Genomic DNA, 21,251 nt, shown 5'->3' with positions numbered 1-21,251 from the left:
ACCATTACATGGTCAAAGACTGGATTTGTCTCCACACACTTCAAGTATCCCTTGCCCTTCTGAGTCATGTATTTTGTTTTGACTTATGCAAAAAGCAGGCTATAATTGTGGAATCACCACTTCAACTGCATTTCAGAAGATTCTGCAGGGATAAGGGGTGGTTTAGGGTGGCTCACCCAGCTATTTACTAGAATGCCTCAGTCAAAAGTGGTTGGACCTTATTATAGAAAAGGGCAATAAAATTAGGAGTATGGAAAAGCTTCCATATGAGGAGAGATTAATAAGACTGGGACTTCAGCTTGGAAAAGAGATGACTAAGGGGAGATATGATGGACGTCTATAAAATCATGACTGGTGTAGAGAAAGAAAAGAAGGAAGTCTTATTTACTTCTTCTCATAAACACAAAACTAGGGGTTGTCAAATGAAATTAATACGCAGCAGGTTTAAAACAAACAAAAGGAACTACTTCTTCATACAATGCACAATCATAGAATCAAAGAATATCAGGGTTGGGAGGGACCTCAGGAGATCTAGTCCAACCCCCTGCTCAAAGCAGGACCAAATCCCAGACAGATTTTTACCCCAGATCCCTAAATGGCCCCTTCAGGGATTGAATTCACAACCCTGGGTTTAGCAGGCCAATGCTCAAACCACTGAGCTATCCCTCCCTGCGTAACTTCTTGCCAGAGGATATTGTGAAGGCCAGACTATTCAAAAAAGAACTAGATAAGTTCATGGAAGACAAGTCCATGAATAGCTATTAAGATGGGCAGGGATGCAAAAACAAGACCTTCTGATGGTTGCATGCCTGTTACACTTAACGAGTACACTGGTGTTGCTCTGGTATTGTCCCTGAAGGTGCAATCTGCACTACTGACTTAGCAGGTTTATTCTCCATGCCCGATATCTGCCATTTTCAATTTGAAGGTAGGAAGTGCAGTAGTTAGTGCATATACATCACATGATGCAAGACCTGATGCTGACAAAGATGCCTGTTATGCCATGCTAGAAGACACTGTATCTAGTACATCACTCCAACTCCATATCATCATCATCTTAGGAGATATAAACATGAGGCTATATCCCCCAAGGATCTGTATTGGCACCTGTGCTGTTCAACTTATTCATAAATGTAAAAAGAGGAAACAGTGAAGTGGCAAAGTTTGCAGGCAATACTAAATTACTCAAGATAGTTAAGTCCAAAACTGACTGTGAAGAGTTACAAAGGGATCTCACAAAACTGGATTATTGAGCAACAGAATGAAATTCTAAGTTGATAAGTGCAAAGTATCATTGATATGTGTAAAACACACTGGAAAATATAATCCCAACTATATACACAAAATGATGGGGTCTAAATTAGCTGTCATTACTCAAGAAAGATCTTGGAGTCACCATGCATAGTTCTCTGAAAACATCTACTCAAATGTGCAGCTGCAGTCAAAGGAAGCTAACAATGTTAGGAATTAGGAAAGGGATAAATATCATAACCACCACACATAAGTGGTGTAGAGAAAGTGAAGAGAGAAGTGGTATTTATTCCCTAACAGAACACAAACAGGCGTGTCACAATGAAATTAATAGGCAGCAGGTTTAAAACAAGTAAAAAGAAGTACTTCTTCACACAACACAGTCAACCTGTGGAACTCAATGTCAATGGAGTTGTGAAGGCCAAAAAGCATAACTGGGTATAAAATACAGATAAGCTGACAGAGGATAGGTCCATCAATGGCTATTAGCCAAAATTATCAGGGATGCAATACCGTACTCTAGGGGTCCCTAAACCTATGACTACCAGCAGCTGGGACTGGATGACAGGGCATGGATCACTTAATAATTGCCCTGCTCTGCTCATTCCCTCTACAGCAACTGGCACTGGCCACTGCCAGAAGACAGCATACTAGGCTAGAGGATCATAATGGGTCAGATCGATGATCCATTCTTATGTTCTTAATTGGCCAGGAAAAAGGTGGATTTGAACTGGTACTGGAATCACACAGCTGACAGGAAGGGACATCAGATAATGAGTCACATCTACTAGAATATGCTTCCACAAATGGACTATTTTTAATGGCTATCTGGTTTTAGCACACAAATTGTCAGAAGTATAAATCTCAATATCCAATCCATATAGAATGTACGTGTATTTAAGAATGTATTCTGGAGCCAGATCAGCAATCATTGAACCCTAACAATGATGTTCTGTTTAACAAAGTTCCTGAGAAGGATATCTATTGCACTGAAACACTTTAATGTTGATAAGCAGCAAGATGAAGCGATCACTAACAGATATGCTATTTCCAATAAATATTTTATATTGGATGACCAGATGTCTACCATGAGGAAGAGTGGACTGTATTTTGGGATTCTATCAGAGACTGTGGGAGAACAACTGGGACTAAGGAGAAAGAAAAAAGCAACACTAGATCACAGATCATAGCATCACATCATGGGAGAGAGAAAAAGAGGTGCAGTGCAGAATGGACACACTGGAAGGTCAGATCAAGTCAGTGAAGAGGAGGAGGAAATGAACAAGGAAAAGAAATGTCATGAATGAGCAGTTAAGAGAGCTTGTCAGAATTGTCATAATCAATGGTGGAATGATATGAAGCAGTGTACTTTATCTAAAGACATGACCATAAAATGTATATCTGAGACGCTGAAGTTCCTAACTATACGTCCATTATTGGTGTTTTCACCAGTTTAAGAACAGAAATGGAGAATACTGACAGGATATTAACTTAAGCACTAGAATGAGCATTTTTGTGAATTAATGAGCAGATCCCACCAAAACATAGGCTACAATTTACTCCAAAAAAATGAACCCTGACAAAAACAGCTGCAATCAGCACAGTCAATACTGCTATGCCAGCATGGACTGCCTGAGGAGTTAGTGTGCATTGTGGAGAAACTGTATCATGATACAATTAGCAGTGTGAAGGTAAATAGTTGTATTACACATTTTTTGTACAATCAGGAGTTCACTGAGAATGTGTTCTCTCACTAATGTTATTTAATATTCTAATAGATTATCTGACAACAGAGCTGACGAAGGCCAAAGTAGATGTGAAATTTAAAGATTAATCTTCAGAGGATCTCAAGTAAGCAGACAATTTTGTCTTACTTGGAGAGACTACTGGCCAACTATAGCTAATGCTAGAAGAGATGTGAAGAAGTGCAGAATCCATGGGACTTAAGATCAATGGTGATAAAACCAAAGATAAGCATGCCTCCTATAAAGCAGAAATGAATGACCAGTAGATACTGCATGTAAATTGCAAGAACAATGAAGGGATGAACAGCTTTATGTATCTGGGTAGTCAGTTGACAGCAGGAGGTTCTATATCTGAAGAAATCCCATCTGCCTTGCATCAATATCATTTCAGCATCTTCGAAGACCTCTGTTTGGGCAGCAGGATGGGCTTGTCTTCACTACTGGGGAGATCGACACTGCAGCAGGTGTCAATTTAACAGTCTAGTGAAAACCTGCTAAATAAAAGCAGCGCACTCCCTGGTACTCCAGCTCCCCAAGAAGAGTAAGGTAAGTCAACCAGAGAGCATCTCCAGTCGATGCAGCGCAGTGAAGACACCTGGGTAAATTGACCTAAGTTACAGCGACTCCAGCTACATTATCCACGTATCTTGAGTAGTACAACTTAGGTCGACTTACCCCAGTAGTGAAGACATTCCCTAAGATACGAGTGACACAGTGATCACAGTAGTGATGACAACTCCATTATATGGAGCAAAAACATGGCTGCTAACAGGTCAGGAGAAGAAACAAACAAACAAACAGTTTCAGTGTCAAAAGTTAACCACATTCTTAATATCTGTTGGTTTGAAATGTCACAAATGAGGAGATACTTAGACTACCCTGGCAAGTTGCAGTCTTGCACCAGTTAAAAGCAAGATGACTGCAATGGTGAGGTCATATCCAACATGCAGGAGATGGTACATTTTTACAGAAGGTTTATTGAGTTAAGATGGAAGGAAGCAGAGCACAAGGCTGACCACAAATAAGGTTGGAAGAAATAATTCTGGAAGGATTTCAGAAGCCTAAACCTTCCCACATTGACTCTTGCCCAGAGACAAAGACTTGCAAGGAACCGTTCAAAATGGAAGTCCATTCTACGTGCCATCACAGTAACATCATAGCCATATGAATCTGCTGCCACTCTCACTCTTACCATCTCTTTCATCCTACTCTGTCTGGATCATGCATGATTCCCTAGAATAGAAAAGAAGATGTATTTGAGGAGCACCTGTATAGAGAGATTGGAACAGGTGGTTCCTCCTGAACGTCTGTCTGGGCCAGCAGAAACCTTCCAACCTGAAGATATTTGCACAAGTCACTGATCAGAATAGCCTTTTTTATTATTATTACTACTACTGGAAGGAAAACAGAGTTCCCAATTAAGTTTGGTCCAAAATCAGCAACAGTCCATTTGCCTTCCATTGTAACAGTGGCCAAATTCAGGGAGTTGCAGGTACTTGATATTTCTCTCTGCTGAGAACAAAGATGTAAGGGCTGAATCCTGAGAACACTGTATGTAACAGCAATGCTGACAGAAGGAATCTATGTATAATCTTCCAGCCTAGACTAATTTTATCAGAGATGGAGGTTACCAAAAAAAAAAAAAATCACCTAAAGCTCCAGGTTGAGAACCATGGTTAACAGCTCCACTCTTCACAGTAAGAGAACCAAAAAAGTGCCACCGGGGCTAAACAACAAAGTAAAAGCAGCAGTGACAGGCAAAAAGGCATCCTTTTAAAAGTGGAAGTTAAATCCTAGTGAGGAAAATAGAAGAGAGAATAAACTCTGGCAAGTGAAGTGTAAAAATATAATTCAGCATCACTCCCATAACTGCACTGGTCATTGGGGCGCCATCACTGATGTGCAATCCACCAATTGTCTCCACCCCTGACGACTGTGTGTCAGTGCTTGAGTCTCCACAAAGTCCATTCCTGTCCACTCTTACGTTGTCAATCCATCTCTTCTTCTGTCTACCTCTTCTTTTCTTCCCCTGTACTGTCCCTTGGAGAATGATCTTGGATAGGCCAGATGATCTTGTTACATGGGCATACCACTTCAGCTTGCACTTTTTCACGATCGTTAGGAGGTCTTCATATGACCCAGCGCACTGGATGACGATGATGTTGTGGACCTCTTCATTAGTGACGTGGCCGAAGTAGGCTACGCCCAGGATTTTTACGGAAGCATCTCATCTCTATCACCTGTATTTTCCATTCAGGTTCTGCTGTAAGGGTCCATGTCTTGTACACATACAGAAAAATGGAGATGACCAATGTGTGCAGCAGTTTCAGTTGGATTCCAGGGAGATGTTCTTATTGCTCCAAATTGGCTTTAGCTTTGCCACTGCTGCTGTTTGAGCAGTTCTTGCCTGAATTTCTGCCTTGTAGCCTTCATTAGTGATGACTGCCCCCAAATACTTCAATTGTTTCACTGTCTCCAGCTCTTGTCCATTGACAGTGATATGTGAGCTGATCCCATCACAATTGTCTATCCGCAGCTTGGTTTTCTCCACACTGATTTCCCTGCCATATTTTGTGGAGGTTTCATCCAAACGTTTCACACGGTTGGCAAGTTCATCTTCTCTGCCTGCCAGGCCATCAATGTCATGAGTGAACCGAAGATTTGAGTTTGTTCACCCCCAGTGCTGACTGTACATGTGTGATCTTCCAGGACATCACTTATTCTGCGCTCCAAGTATATCTAGAACAGTGTAGGTGAAAGAAGGCAGCCTTGCTGGACTCCAACAGTGGTGAGAAACTTCTCTCCTATTGTGCCATTGACGAGAACAGCACTGCTGGCCTTGGCATACAGTTGTTTAATGGTAAGAATAAGCTTACGACCAACATTGTACTGCTTCATGGTTTGCCAGAGAGCTTCGTGCCATACTCTGTCAAACGCCTTCTTGAAATCAACTAAGACTTGGTAGATGCCCCATTGGTGGTGTTAGTACTTCTCACATAGAATACGAAGGATGAAAATCTGTTCTGTAGTACTTCTTCCAACACGAAAGCCAGTCTGTGCTTCAGCTATGTATGATGTTGTCTGCTTGTGGCTTCAATCTGTTCAATACAACTTTCAACATCACTTTGCTGGGATGGCTAATTAAGTTTATAGTCTGGTAATTTTGACACAATTGCAGGTTGCCTCTCTTTGGAAGAATGATGATTAGTGACGGGGTCCACGTGAAGGGCCATTCTGCCAGATCTTGGTGAGTACATCTATTACTATTTCTCCTCTGAAATTTCATCAGTTCAGCTGGGATGTTATCAATACCTGTAGCCTTTCCATTCTTGAGTGATCTCACAGCAGTGTCCACTTCTTCACGCAGTATTGGAAAGTCATCCTCCTCTGTTGAATCTGGGATGTCTAATACACTAGAATCTGCATTTGCCTGCTGGTTGTATAGTAGTTTGTTCATCTATTGGTGATGTCTCATTCTTCTGTAAGACTGTTCCCATGTTTGTCTTGAATTGTATTACCTTTGGTCCATCTTTCCTTTGTCAAATCTTTTACAGTCTGGAAGGATCATTTGCTATTTTTATTATTGATACACTTCAATTTTAAAGCATTGTTTTTCAAACCATATCTCCTTGGCCACCTTCATTCCTTTCTTGATCTTTCTGCCAATTTCTCTGTATTTATCAATTCCCTCAGTGCTTTTCTTGTCTCAAGTTTTTTTCTGAAGTCACACATTTGTAGTATTTCATTTGTGACCCACGGTTTTTATCTTCTTACAATGTTTCCCAAGGATGCCCACTGCTGCCTCATTCATTATAGCATTGAAATTGTTGGTCATTGTTTCTAAGTCTTCCTCTAGAACAAGCAGCGGGGCAAAATTTTCCACCGATCACTGCTTGGAATGACTCCGCAACGTTTTGGTCTCTGAGTCTTTCTAAGTCAAACTTGGTTCTGGTGAACTTTGGCCTGATGATTTTCCTTAGCCGCAGCCAAAAATTTAGCATCACAAGATCGTGATCACTTCCAATATTAGCACTGGGGAAGCTCCTTGTTTTAGCTCTGTTATTCCCAGCACTATGATGTAGCTGATCTAGCTGTGATGTAGACAATTAGGAAGGGGGGGAAAAAAATAGAATTTGAAGAACAGCTAGCCAAAGACTCAAAAAGTAATAGCAAAAATATTTTTAAGTACATCAGAAGAAGCAGGAAGCCCGCCAAACAACCAGTGGGGCGCCACTTGATGATTGAGATGCTAAAGGAGCACCCAAGGATAAGACAAGACCATTGTGGAGAAACTAAATGAATTCTTTGCATTAGTCTTCATGGCTGAGGATGTGAAGGAGATTCCCAAACCTGAGCCATCCTTTTTAGGTGACAAATCTGAGGAACTGTCCCAGATTGAGGTGTCATTAGAGGAGGTTATGGAACAAACTGATAAATTAAACAGGAATAAGTCATCAGGACCAGACAGTATTCACCCAAGAGTTCTGAAGGAAATCAAATGTGAAATTGCAGAACTACTAACTGTGGTTTGTAACCCATCATTTAAATCAGCTTCTGTATCAAATGACTGGAGGATAGCTAATGTGACGCCAATTTTTAAAAAGGGCTCCAGAGGTGATCCTGGCAATTGCAGACCTGTAAACCTGAGTTCAGTACCAGGCAAATTAGTTGAAACTACAGTAAAGAACAGAATTGTAAAACACAGATTAACATAATTTGTTGGAGAAGAGTCAACATGGCTTTCTTAATGGGAAATCATGCCTCACCAATCTACTAGAATTCTTTGAGGGGGGTCAACAAGAACGTAGACAAGGGGGATCCAGTGGATATAGTGTACTTAGATTTTCAGAAACTCTTTGACAAGGTCCCTCACCAAAGGCTCTTAAGCAAAGTAAGCTTTATGAGATAAAACGGAAGGTCCTCTCAGGGATCAGTAACTGATTAAAAGATAAGAAACAAAGGGTAGGAATAAATGGTCAATTTTCAGAATGGAGACAGGTAAATAGTGGTGTCCCACAGGGGTCTGTACTGGGACCAGTCCTATTCAACATATTCATAAATGATCTGGAAAAAGGGGTTAACAGTGAGGTGGCAAAATTTGCAGATGATACAAAACTACTCAAGACTGTTATATTCCAAGCAGACTGCAAAGAGCTACAAAGGGATCTCACAAAGCTGGGTGACTGGGCAACAAAATGGGAGATGAAACTCAATCCTGATAAATGCAAAGTAATGCACACTGGAAAACACAATCCCAGCTATACATATAAAATGATGGGGTCTAAATTGGCTGTTACCACTCAAGAAAGAGATCTTGGAGTCATTGTGGACAGTTCTCTGAAAACATCCACTCTATGTGCAGCAGCAGTCAAAAAAGCTAACAGAATGTTGGGAATCATTAAAAACGGGATAGATAATATGACAGAAAATATATTGCCTCCATATAAATCCATGGTACACCCACATCTTGAATATTGCGTGCAGATGTGGTCACCCCATCTCAAAAGATATATATTGGAATTGGAAAAGGTTCAGAAGAGGCAACAAAAATGATTAGGAGTATGGAGCAGCTTCCGTTTGAGGAGAGATTAATAAGATTGGGACTCTCCAGCTTGGAAGAGAGACAACTAAGGGGGATATAAGGGGAGACCTATAAAATCATGACTGATGTGGAGAAAGTAAATAAGGAAGTGTTATTTACTCTCTCATATAAACACAAGAACTAGGAGTTACCAAATGAAATTAATAGGCAGCAGGTTTAACACAAATAAAAGGAAGTATTTCTTCACATAACGCACAGTCATTTGTGGAACTCTTTGATAGAGCCCTTCACAACATCCAAGACTATCATAGGGTTCAAAAAAGAACTAAATAAATTTATGGAGGATAGGTCTACCAATGGCAATTAGCCAGGACAGGCAGAGATACTGTCCCTAGTCTCTGTTTGCCAGAAGCTGGGAATGGCCACAGGGAATGGATTGCTTGAGGATTGCTGTTCTGTTAATGTCCTCTGAGGCACATGGCATTGGCCACTGTTGGAAGACAAGACATTGAGCTAGATGAACCTTTGGTCTGACTCAATATGGCTGTTCTTATGTACCAAACCACATACCTAACCTGTGCTCAAGTTTCTATATTTGACTGAAGATGGCATTACTGTTCAGCATTACAGCATGAGTTAGAGGAGGTTAGCATATGTATTGTGTCTTTGTATGCTGGAAACGGATGGAAATTTTCTGAGTTGCAGATCTGTTAGTATGATTAATATAATATAATGCTGATTGAAATATAACGGTTGTGTGTGTTCCATAAGACACCTTTAACAGAACATTATCTTGTGTTTGTTTTTGTTTGTTTGACTGTTAAAAAAAGGATTGGCATGGGAGAAGTTGTTATTTGAGTAATCTTAACTGGATACCGAAGCAGTCTGCAGACCAACAATTTCCGAAAACCAAGACCAAAGAACTTTTCTGTCCTTTGTGTCAGCAAGACACAATCTAAGTTCAACGTATTCCTCCTCTTCATAGAATATCAGGGTTGGAAGGGACCTTAGAAGGTCATCTAGTCCAACCCCCTGCTCAAAACAGGACCAATCCCCAATTAATCATCCCAGCCAGGGCTTGGTCAAGCCTGACCTTAAAAACCTCTAAGGAAGGAGATTCCACCACCTCCCTAGGTAACCCATTCCAGTGCTTCACCATCCTCCTAATGAAAAAGTTTTTCCTAATATCCAACCTAGACCTCTCCCACTGCAATTGAGACCATTACTCCTTGTTCTGTCATCTGGTACCAGAGAACAGTCTAGATCCATCCTCTTTGGAACTCTCTTTCAGGTAGTTGAAAGCAGCTATCAAATCCCCCCTTCATTCTTCTCTTCTGCAAACTAAACAATCCCAGTTTCCTCAGCCTCTCTTCATAACTCATGTGTTCCCAGCCCCGTAATCATTTTTGCTGCCCTCTGCCGGACTCTCTCCAATTTTTCCACATCCTTCTTGTAGTGTGGGGCCCAAAACTGGACACAGTACTCCAGATGAGGCCTCACCAATGTCAAATAGAGGCGAATTATCTTATCTATATCTGCAAGCCCCTACTATATACAGCCCAAATGCTTTAGCCTTCTTGGCAACAAAGGCACATGTTACTCTGATCCAGCATCTTCATCACTGTAACCCTAGGTCCTTTTCTGCAACAATGCTGCCTAGTCATTCGGTCTGTAGTCTGTAGCAGTGCATTGATCATTCCGTTCTAGGTGAAAAACTCTGCACTTGACCTGCTGAACCCCAACAGATTTATTTTGGCCCAGTCCTCTAATTTGTCTAGGTTCCTCTGTAGCTTACCCTATCCTCCAGCATACTCTACCACTCCTCCCATGTAGTGTCATCTGCCAAACTTGCTGAGGTGCAGTCCACACTGTCCTCCCACATTCATTAATGAAGATATGAACAAAACTAGCCCAGGACTGACCCTTGGGGCAGCGACTTGATACCAGCTGCCAACTAGACATGGAGCCATTTGATCCTACGCGTTGAGACCAACGATCTAGCCAGCTTTCTATCCACCTTATAGTCCTTCATCCAGCCATACTTTTTCAAACTTGCTGGCAAGAATACTGTGGGGAACCATATCAAAAGCTTTGCTAAAGTCAAGGATAACAATCCACTGCTTTCCCCCATCCACAGAGCCAGTTATCTCGTCAGTGAAGGCAATTAGGTTAGTCAGGCATGACTTGCCCTTGGTGGATCCATGCTGACTGTTCCTGATCACTTTCCTCTCCTCTAAGTGTTTCAGAATTGATTCCTTGAGGACTGCTCCATGATTCTTCCAGGGACTGAGGGGAGGCTGACTGGCCTGTAGTTCCCCGGATCCTCCTCCTTCCCTTTTTTAAAGATGGGCACTACATTAGCCTTTTTATAGTCATCCAGGACTTCCCCCGACCACCATGAGTTTTCAAAGACAGTGGTCAAAGGCTCTGCAATCACATCCGCCAACTCCTTCAGCACCCTCAGATGCAGCGCATCCGGCACCAGGGATTTGTCCTCATCCAGCTCGTTCATGTTCTCGACATCCTCTGCATTACACTAGCAACACAAGAAAGACCAACTGCTTTATTTTCAGAGGTGCTGAGCATCCACAATCACTATGATTTCTAGGAAAGTTGCAGATACTTAGCATCTCTGAAAAAATCAAGTCTCACATTTTAACAATAATGCAAATAAAGTCTGTTAGTAAATTTCAGTGCAGAATTCCTGTTAACTTTGATGGGATTCTGCTCATGGAATTATTGCAGAATCAGGCCCCAACAGGTATGATAGTGAATGATTGTCACGTTTCTTATTTCACTATAAATGCCTGAGCTAAAACACTAGATAATTAAAAATAGCGTGTTTTGCCATTGTGAATGTTTCAAGACATAACTACTGTACTGAAGTATAATAGCTTGATATTGTGTGTAACAAAAAACACAAGATTAAAAAGTAGCCCTGGGGTAATCCTTAGCTGAAAATACTGACTTGGCAAAAAAGACTATTTTAAAATTGACACCTCGAAACTGTAACTTAGTCGGTAGAAGGAATTTGCATAATTAAAAATTGGACCATGGAGGTGAGACAGTACTCTTAAGGTAATTTAATGTACAAACTCTGTGGAATTAATGCATGCATACCACTAGAACATACGTTATGCATCAGTTCAGATGTCATGAAAGACACTAAAGATATGGGGGTATTAAATTTTATTTCCTTTGGGAATATTTTATTTTATGATAGATTTTCTCACTTCCCTCAACACAAGCAGTGCATTATAAAAAAGATACTTTTGTGTATGTTCAGAAGCTGTAGACAGTAACTTTTATAACTCATAGGTTAATGCCAAAATGACTGAGCTATGACATCATTTACCACAGATCATGCCAGGTTCAAGCATGTTAGTAAAATCAATGGGACAATGCACACAGCAAATCTTGGAACCAACACCTGGAAGATGTACTGAGAATTTATCCCCACCTTTTCACATGATTATCAAGACAGCAGCATGTTTTCTATATTTATCAGCAATTGACATTACCTGAGCAGTGTGACAAAGCAATTTGCTTTTCTGGGATCATTATATACCTCTAATAATTGTGAAGCATAAGGTAGAAATCACTTAACTATTATGATTAAAAATGTCCAACTCTGAGGAATATACTTATGGTAATAAATGATAAAGAGGCTGAACACAGAGGGCAGAGGTGCATGTTGTACCTTCCAATGAGGGAGAGAGTATGGCTTTTATAAATTTTAGTCTCATAGGAAGACCAACTGGGATTAAGAGCAATAAACAATATGAAAATTGTTGAGTTTCATGAAGGCTCATCTAAATTTTGACTGAGTGCACATTCTCACCCCTGGATACTAGACCTTTTGCTGAACTCACTCATTCAGCTTATGGAAAAGAAAAAACTTCTCCAACACAAACATTTCCCAAATAGATGGGAAAAAGAAAAGGAGTTGCCTACTATGTAAAAAAAACCCAGAAACATTAAAACAAACAAGAACCAAAAGAATATCTGTGGGTCACACCTTGCTAGGAATCCGAAAATTCTCAACAGGACTGAGGTCATGAACGTTCTCCTGGGGACTTCTGAGACCCTTAAAAAAGAAATGCAACAGTTAGTTAAGCTAGTCAATTCTGTATATCTTGCAATTAAACCATGTTAAGACCTTATTTGTAGGAAAAAATGTAAATACAATAGCTTTAACAAACATGATTACAGGATTGGGGCCATAACCTGCATCACGTCAAATATTTCAGTGGGACTAATAACATGGGTAATTTATTCAAAGTATTTGCAGGTTTGGGACCAGAGCCTGCACCACATCAGTCAAATTCATGAACAGCAAAGAGATTTGCATTTCTTTACAATTAACACTTACTTACTATTGTACCATCTTGTCAACTCCCACATCTGTTATTCAGTGTTTAAAAGGCAAATGCAACTCAAAACATAATGTACCCTATTCTGTTAGTTTGATGAGTTAGTGGCATCAAAAAGCTTTAATTCAAATTAAGTGCCACCTCCTCTGCATAACTGTCATTTCTGTATAATGGTACACTTAACTATTTGCCACATAAAACGGTTACTTTTCCCCTTATATTTATTAGCAGGAAAAAACAGTATACTCCAAATTTTAGCAATTATGTAATTATTGTTTCTTTCAAAGAATTTTAATCATGGAAGGAGATGATGTTTTTATGATGCCGAGATTTGATATAGGATACAGGCTGTATCATCCAGCCAGCTAATACATAAAAGTTTATTGAACGTTAAGCATGTTAATTTTAAAATGTGACAATCTAAAAGGCATACTGATGGCACGTATCAGTTCCCAATGTGTCTTCTGAATCAGGCCTGGTTAACTTTCTGACAAAAAAAATAGCTTTTGCTACTATCAGAAACACAGAGACAACATGGAGGCAGAAAAGCAAATAGCATTCTGCATGAATAAATTCTAATGATGTATGTACAAGACTGAGAGCAAGGAACATTCTCTGACATCAGCAGCCTCTGAGGCCTCAGCCAAGTCACCTAGAGCCGAGTTTCAGACATACTTATCTCCCAAAACTCCCATTGACTTGCACTAGAGATACGAGTTCTGAAACTCTCTGAAAGTCAGGCATTTAATGTCTGCTTCAGTTTTTTCATTTGTTAAAACAGGTCTTTGTGAAGTTCTTTGAGACTCTCAAATGAAAAGCATTGTATAAATGCTAGCTAGTATTATGTAATTTCTAATAATGCTGAAGCATGAGTTTACAATGAGAAAAATCTCATTTTCATTTCAAGAAGATAAATTTGATACTGGTGAAGTCTCTGGCAGGGAGTAAACAGATTATTTTTGCTAAGGGCATCATTTTTCTACTCACTATATTTTTAAAATGTTTCACCTTCCAGGTTGAAAAAACATCACTTTTTACAGGTTTACTTGTCTGATTTTTATGAACTTTGGAAATCCAAACACATCCTCCACCTCAATTGCCCTCAAGCAAAAATATCAAGCAACCCAAAATGGTAGCTGAAAAATAAGAAATTCAGATATCCATTTTACCCCATCGTTATTTTTAGCAGCACTTAGAGTATTACAGTGGCTCTCAACCAGGGGTTGGGGGAGAGCAGGGGAAGAGAGCTGGTTTCAGGGGGTCCACCAAGCAGGGCCAGCATTAGACTTGCTGGGGTCCAGGGCAGAAAGATGAAGCCTGACCGTATGGGATTGAAGCCTGGGCCCCAAGCCCTGCTATCCAGCGCTGACACCAAAACCTGAGCAACTACTCTTTGTAGGGCCCCCTGTGCCATGGGACCCCCAGCAACTGACCCAACTGCTATCACCTAACGCTAGCCATGGCTTTTATATGCAGAAAAACAGTTGTTGTGGCATAGGTGGGCCGTGGAGTTTTTATAGCATGTTGGGGGGCCTCAAAAAGGTTGAGAGCCTCTGGCGTATGACACCATGAGGAAGTTCTTATTGAATGTTAAATGAACCCCGAACTTTCCCAAAGATTGAAAAGTGGTATTGATTACATGAGGGGTGCCCAACCTATGGCCCGAAGGCCACACACAGAGCATGTAATAAGGCCCACAGTCTACTTCAACACAATATACCAACAGCCGATTCATTAGCATTTTGTCATGTTTACATCATTTTAGTTTACACATTATAAATAGACAATGCTGTACATGGAAACAACCTTATAAAATCAATACAAGTGACTTTAAAATCTTATAAAAGATATGTAATATCTGGTTGGCCCACACAAGGTTGTGCTTAGGTTTATATGGCCCTCATGTGTAATAAGGTTGGGCGCCACCGGATCACATCGTTCCTGGCCCCAGGACTAAGAATTTTAAAGTAATTCTGAAACTAAACTTTCCCACACTGAACTAAGATTCCACTCACTCCCGTGCACTGAATATTTTTTGTAGAATTACTTCATATTCTCACCATTCTTAATGTGCATGTTTTAAGAAAGTTTCCTTGCATTGCTTTTGACATCAAATCATTTTCTACATGTCTTCTTGCTTTAATATAGTTACTGAACAACTCCCGACCCAGTTTGAAAAATCCACTCACCAGGGAAAGAAAAAAACTTTCCATGTGAGTGGCATAGGAGGAGCCTAAGCCATTAATTTCTAGAGAATTTAAACTCTATGGGGAGTTCCTTGCTTATACATTTAGAAGACGATTCATGCTCTGAAGGTTAATTCATTGATGTCATGTATGTCAGTTTCACTCTGCTACTACCATAATCTAGGACTAGATTAAAGGCAAAGGAGCTAGTCATAGAAAAGGACTGAAGGAAAATGGAGCTGGGAGAAGGAATGCAGAAGGGAGAGCCTCCCCTAAACTGCCAGTAGCCTGGCGCTGGAACAGAATAAGAGAGGTCTCTGCCACTTCATTCGCAGCAGTGAGCTGGATTGCATGTGGGATTACGGACAGGAAACTCTCAGCAGGAATGAGACTTCAAATTGATCAGATGCCTACTAGCAGAGTGATCTAATATGGAGCCCTCAAGAAGCAATAATGACTCCAGTAGAACCAGTATCCACCCCATTCCCAATGTCTAGGTGTGTGAGGGGAGCTGGGTTTCTCACCAGATCATTACTTCTGGGGCTTGAAAAATGTCCCAGATACTTACTGAAAGCTGTCTCCAGTACAGCTTTGAGAAATGTGAATATAATACTGCCCTTCCCCCACATAATCTTCTACAGTTCACAGATTTTTTTGACATTTAGTTATCTAGAACCCTTTGATTTTTGTGACAGACCATATATTTTTCAAATTTGTTAGGCAAAGAGCTAAAGTTAGGCACACAGGTAAAAGTGGCCTAATTTCCAGAGATCTATGGGAGGATACCTGACTTAAATATCTATTTTAAAAAAACAGAGCTTTGAACAAACAGACTATATAATGTGCATTAGACTGTCTGAACTATAAAGATAATCAATAGAGAGTAAAGAGGGGTAACAAAGGCTCAAAATACAAGAACAAGGTTTTCAAGTGCTTATCAACAGTTGTTTAAATGTGCTCCAATATAAATGCTTCCAATGCTACTTCAAAATCCTGCCATAACCCGCTTTATGCCCCCCCTTTTTTTTTCTTTTTTCTTTTTTTTAACACTTACGTTCACTAGGAAACAAAACCACATTAGAAGAAGAAAAAGTTTTAAGGTAAAAATGCCCTAGAGCAAGGAAACCCGAAGGACAGCTTGAGATCTGTACCATAAAAAAGGAACAATAACAGGACAGACTAAATCATTTAATGAACCTCTCATATTTTGAAGTTTATTTGGAATTCAAAGTGCTAATAAAAGCAAAAATTGGGTGCATATGCCTACCTTTGAAGCACTTTAAAAGCTTTGCTCTTCCCAAATGCCACTGAAACTCATGGTTTTTCCAGCACCCCACTTTAGCCCAAATATAACACACATTGGTGTTCCTTGTTCAGACACCGTGGGCCTCTATACTGTATCCGTGGGCCTCTCGGATACACACGTGTTGCAATCCCCATGGAGAGACTGAGGGCACCACTTCCTCAGCCCAGCACACACATACACACAGTCACCCTAAAGCCTCATCCCACCCCACACCTCCGCTACCCCGTAGAAGGGCCACAATCCCTCTTTGCAACACTCTCATATGGTCCCCTGGGGAGCGACCTCTGACCACGCCCACTGCCAGCTCAGCAGCCCCCTCCACAGATACACGGCCCCCAACTGTGCCCCCCCCCGGAGCTGGGTCTCACACACCTTCCTCCATCCCCCGCTCCTGTGCCCCTCACGCCCCGCCCCGTTACCCCTTACCTGGCGAGTCATCAGTGACTTGATTTTCTGCATCTCCGCACCCTTTCGCGCACCTCAGGCCCACAGGCCGGCTGCGCTCACAACCCCCTGAAACCCGCAGGCTTAAACTCCATCAGACACTAGGAAGCCATTTTGCTCATCACGTGACAGGCCTTCCTGCTGCCTGGTGCATTCTGGGATTTGTAGTCCTTCGTCGGCTCCATCACTTTTCGCAGCGCAGGGTAAATGCGGCCTCAGGAACTACAATCCCCGTCGGCACACCCAGACCCGCCCGTCCTGCTCACCCCGCACGGCCGAGGCTGTAGCCGCAGTATGACACAGTAATCATAGAGAGGAGGGACTCGTTGTATAGAGGGCCCCTTCGCGGGAGGACTCACTGCCCCCTGCTGGCCGAGCTGCAGCATTCAATCAACCAGTTGTGCTGTGCGCCTGGCTGGCCCAGGGCAGGCCAACGTGTTCCCAGGCCAAGCCGGTGGGGTCATTGCTCATTGTCAGTCCAGGGACAGGGACACATCAGGGCCCATAGAGGGCAGCTGCTGCCGATGGCATCAGAGGCGGCCCCTGGTTTGCAAGGGGAGATGTGCCCTGCGGGAGGCTCCCCTTGGTGTGAACACTGGTCCCCCCCTCAATCAACGGGCCCTAGCACCCGCCTGCCTGCTTGGGGTGTCTGCAGGGGTCAGTTCTTCTGAGCCTCAGAGACTCACGTTGGGGCTGGGGAAGGAGGAAAAAGACCGACTCTGTCCGGTCTTTTTGTTTTGGAGGGAAGAGGCTCTGTGAATGGCGATGGTGCCCAAAGGCTGCACTGGATCAGTACAAAAGTACAAGAACTAAGCCTTTTTTCTCCCTCTTTCTTTTTTGGGAGAGGAAGGTACAAACAGTAGTACAAATAGGGTGGTACTGTCCAGTACCGGCAAGAGATTTTTAGGGGGTACGGAGTACCGGAAAGACTTGGGGCTATCTCCCCACCACTGGGGGTGCAGGGGCTGTGCTCTGCTCCTTAAAGGGCTCAATGCATATGCTAACAAACTTAAACAAAGCATTAGCTATGTATTGTGCTGTTAAATTAGTCAGGAGTCCACAAAAGGGGAGCCGTGGGGCGGGGACGACGACAGGACAGAAGGTGTTCAAACATCGTTTTTGATTCTGTTTCTCCCCATTGGTCTGAATTATCCACGACATTCATACTGCATCACATCAAGTCCAAATCATTAAAGGAATGCTTTTGCTTGGACTGACCAGAGGATGGTTGGATTCTGATGTCAGCCTGGTTCTGCAGCCTGACAGGTATCAGTGTTTTCCCCAGCGTACATACAATTCTTCTTTACAGCCAAACTAGTCTAAGGCCCCGTCTACACTGGCAAGTTTGTGTGCAGTAAAGCAGCTTTGAGTGCTGTAACTCCTGAGGTGTACACACTGCCAAGCCACTTAGTGTGCAAAAACAGCGCTCTAAAAAAAGCTTCTTCGATGAGAGGCATTGAATTTCCTGCTCTGTGGCTACAGCGCTGAGGTGTCAGTGTAGACACCATGGTGATTACAGCACTGCAATTGGCCTCTGGGAGGTGTCCCACAATGCCCAGTCTCACCTCTCTGCCCCTTGGTTTGAACTCTACTGCCCTGCCCTCAGGTGACCAACCATCAAGCCCTACCCCCATACATTCCTTTGCAGATTTGAAAGTCCCCTTCCTGTTTGCTCAGTGATGTGTGCTGTGGTCTCAGCGCATCTTTCCAGGTGGCCATGCCTGCTCCATGCACCAGGCAATCCCCTGCTTGGAGCAATGCCGAGCTGCTGGACCTCATCGGCATTTGTGGAGAGGAGGCTGTGCAGTCCCAGCTGCGCTCCAGCCGTAGGAATTATACCTATGGACAGATTTCTAGATGCATGATAGAAAAGGGCCATGACTGGGACATACTGCAGTGCAGGGTCAAAGTGAAGGACCTGTGGAACACCTACCACAAGGCGCGGGAGGCAAACCACCACTCTGGTGCTGCGCCCACAAGTTGCTGGGTCTACAAAGAGCTGAATGCGATACTCGGTGGTGACCCCACCTCCACTGCAAAGTCCCCTGTGGGTACTTCATTGGCTTCATTGCCAGTCAAGAGTGGACAAAGCCAGGAGGAGGCAATCTTGGATGAAGAGGGGGAGGGGAAACCAGAGACAGAGGATGACTCAGAGGCCAGAGATGCATGCAGTCAGGAGCTCTTTTCTACACTGGAGGGCCTAACCAGTCATAGCAGTTGTATCTTGGTGAAGTGCAAACAGGAGAGGAGGCCCCCGGTAAGTGGATCTGATTTTGGGAATTGCTGAAGCAAGTTGCTGGGGGGAGGAGGGTTGCAGAAAGCAGGCTTGTCTTCCACCTCCTGCCTAGTTTGAGCAGCAGAACAGGCTGTTGATACACTCCCTCACTTCATGTGAATCTCCTTCAGAGATTTCCAGGAAACTCTTGTGGAGATACTGGGCAATCCGCCCCTGCAGGTTCCTCGGCAGAGCTGCTTTGTTTCTTGTCCCATTAATGGTAACTTTTCTACACCATTGTGCCATCATGGGGAGGACCATAGCTGCACACAGGCAAGCTGCATAGAGGCCAGGACAGAAGCCACATGCTTGGAGAAGACCCTCCCTTGATTCCCTGCTCACCTTCAGTAGCGAGATATCTTCCATAATAATTATCTCCCGTGGAAAGTGTGGGGACAGGAATAATTATCAGGCCCCCGCTACAGTGCTGGCTCTCCCCAAGTGCCCAAGAGCCACGTGCCCAATGTCCAGCAGGGTCTGGAACAGTGATTTACCCAGCACCTGCAGCTACTCACCATTTTTGCAGTCTTGTGGCTTGTGTGTGCTTGCCTGGGGTCAGCCAGTTAGCATCAGGTGTGTGAGTACTGGCTGTGTTTTAAAACACTGAGACAGTGTTGTCTGTGTTGCAAACAATACTGTTTCTGTAAAATGTTGCATTTAAACTTCACAGAGGTGATCTTGGGAGGCCAGCCTCCCTTATTGGCGGCAGACCAATTGCGAAAAATTAGAAAGCGTCCAAGAAGAACTAAGGAGGACTTTATAACATAAGAACGGCCGTACTGGGTCAGACCAAAGGTCCATCTAGTCCACTATCCTGCCCCGGAGGGAGTGAACCTAAGAGGTAATGATCAGTGATCTCTCTCCTGCCATCCATCTCCACCCTCTGACAAACAGAGGCTAGGGACACCATTCCTTACCCATCCTGGCTAATAGCCATTAATGGACTTAACCTCCATGAATTTATCCAGTTCTCTTTTAAACGCTGTTATAGTCTTAGCCTTCACAACCTCCTCAGGTAAGGAGTTCCACAAGTTGACTGTGTGCTGTGTGAAGAAGAACTTCCTTTTATTTGTTAAGGCATACATTTTTTTTATTTATTAAGGCATACATTTTTAACTGTGAGAGTAATTAATCATTGGAACAATTTACTGAGGGTCGTGGTCAATTCTCCATCACTGACAATTTTAAAATCAAGACTGGATATCCTTTTAAAATATATGCCCTATGAATTATTTGGGGGTGGTTTTATGGCCTGTGCTATATAGGAAGTCAGACTAGATAATAACAATGGTTCCTTCTGGCCTTAGAATTTGTGATTCTCCTAATAACTGGTCCTCCCTTCTGCCTTACACTGAGTTCTCATTCAACAGGGCCAACCATGCCTCTGGAGGGTAGAGTCCCTTATTTGCAAATTACGGGTTCCACCATTGCTTCTGGACCTCCCTGAACCCAGCATCTACTGACTGAATCCAGTGGGATTCATCATATCCAGGAGGAGCTTAAGGATTACCTTGAAAATGCAAAAAAGGACTACCAGTGGTGTGCAGACGATTCACACCAGGAAGGCCTAGCTCTTGCAGGGGGGCGAAGAGTCTGGATCATGGCAAAATATGAACATGCCAACCCACAAACTAGACCGCCAGTTCCTTGGACCATTTCAGATTTGTCAACAAATCAACCCCGTCACCTTTAAATTGCAGCTCATCCAGTCTCTCAAGATACACTCTATTTTCCATGTATCCCTCTTGAAGCCTGACATGAAGGATCCCCTTCCCAACTACCATCCCATCCAGGTCCAAGGGCATGAGGAATATATAATCCATACTGTCTTTGACTCTAGAATACAGAGGGGGAGATTGTACTACCCCTTAGATTGGGAGGGCTATGGTCCTGAAGTGCACACCTGGGAATCTGCTGCTCATGTCCATGCCCATGACTTGGTCAAAGGTTTCATCAGGACCTCACCTCAACCTGGAGAAAGGGCACCCCTGAAAGATGGAGGTAATGTAAAGATCTTTGGGACTAGAACTAGGTCTGCAGAGCCTGGGGTACCTGATGGTCTCATATCACCAGCAGGAGGCCAGGTAGAGCCACATCCGTGGAGCACCGTTGAGAAAAGGCACTTCAGA

The 21,251-nt window shown here is 42.8% G+C and overlaps 1 protein-coding gene across 2 annotated transcripts in view; it reads right to left on the bottom strand.

Annotated features, from left to right (window-relative positions):
• The window catches only part of VPS50 (VPS50 subunit of EARP/GARPII complex), a 184,313-nt gene extending 167,204 nt beyond the window's left edge, over positions 1-17,109 (bottom strand). For both annotated transcript variants that reach the window (XM_032785379.2, XM_032785380.2), the window contains exons 1-2: positions 16,830-17,109; positions 12,557-12,625 (exon numbers count right to left, since the gene is read on the bottom strand). In XM_032785379.2, the coding sequence (XP_032641270.1) occupies positions 12,557-12,625; positions 16,830-16,862 (102 nt within the window). In that variant the 5' untranslated portion in view covers positions 16,863-17,109. The remainder of the gene's footprint in view (positions 1-12,556; positions 12,626-16,829) is intronic.
• Positions 17,110-21,251: the final 4,142 nt, after the last annotated feature.

Source organism: Chelonoidis abingdonii, chromosome 2 (assembly GCF_003597395.2).
Source record: "Chelonoidis abingdonii isolate Lonesome George chromosome 2, CheloAbing_2.0, whole genome shotgun sequence".
Taxonomy (NCBI): domain Eukaryota; kingdom Metazoa; phylum Chordata; order Testudines; family Testudinidae; genus Chelonoidis; species Chelonoidis abingdonii.
This window is presented reverse-complemented; position numbering and strand designations above follow the sequence as displayed.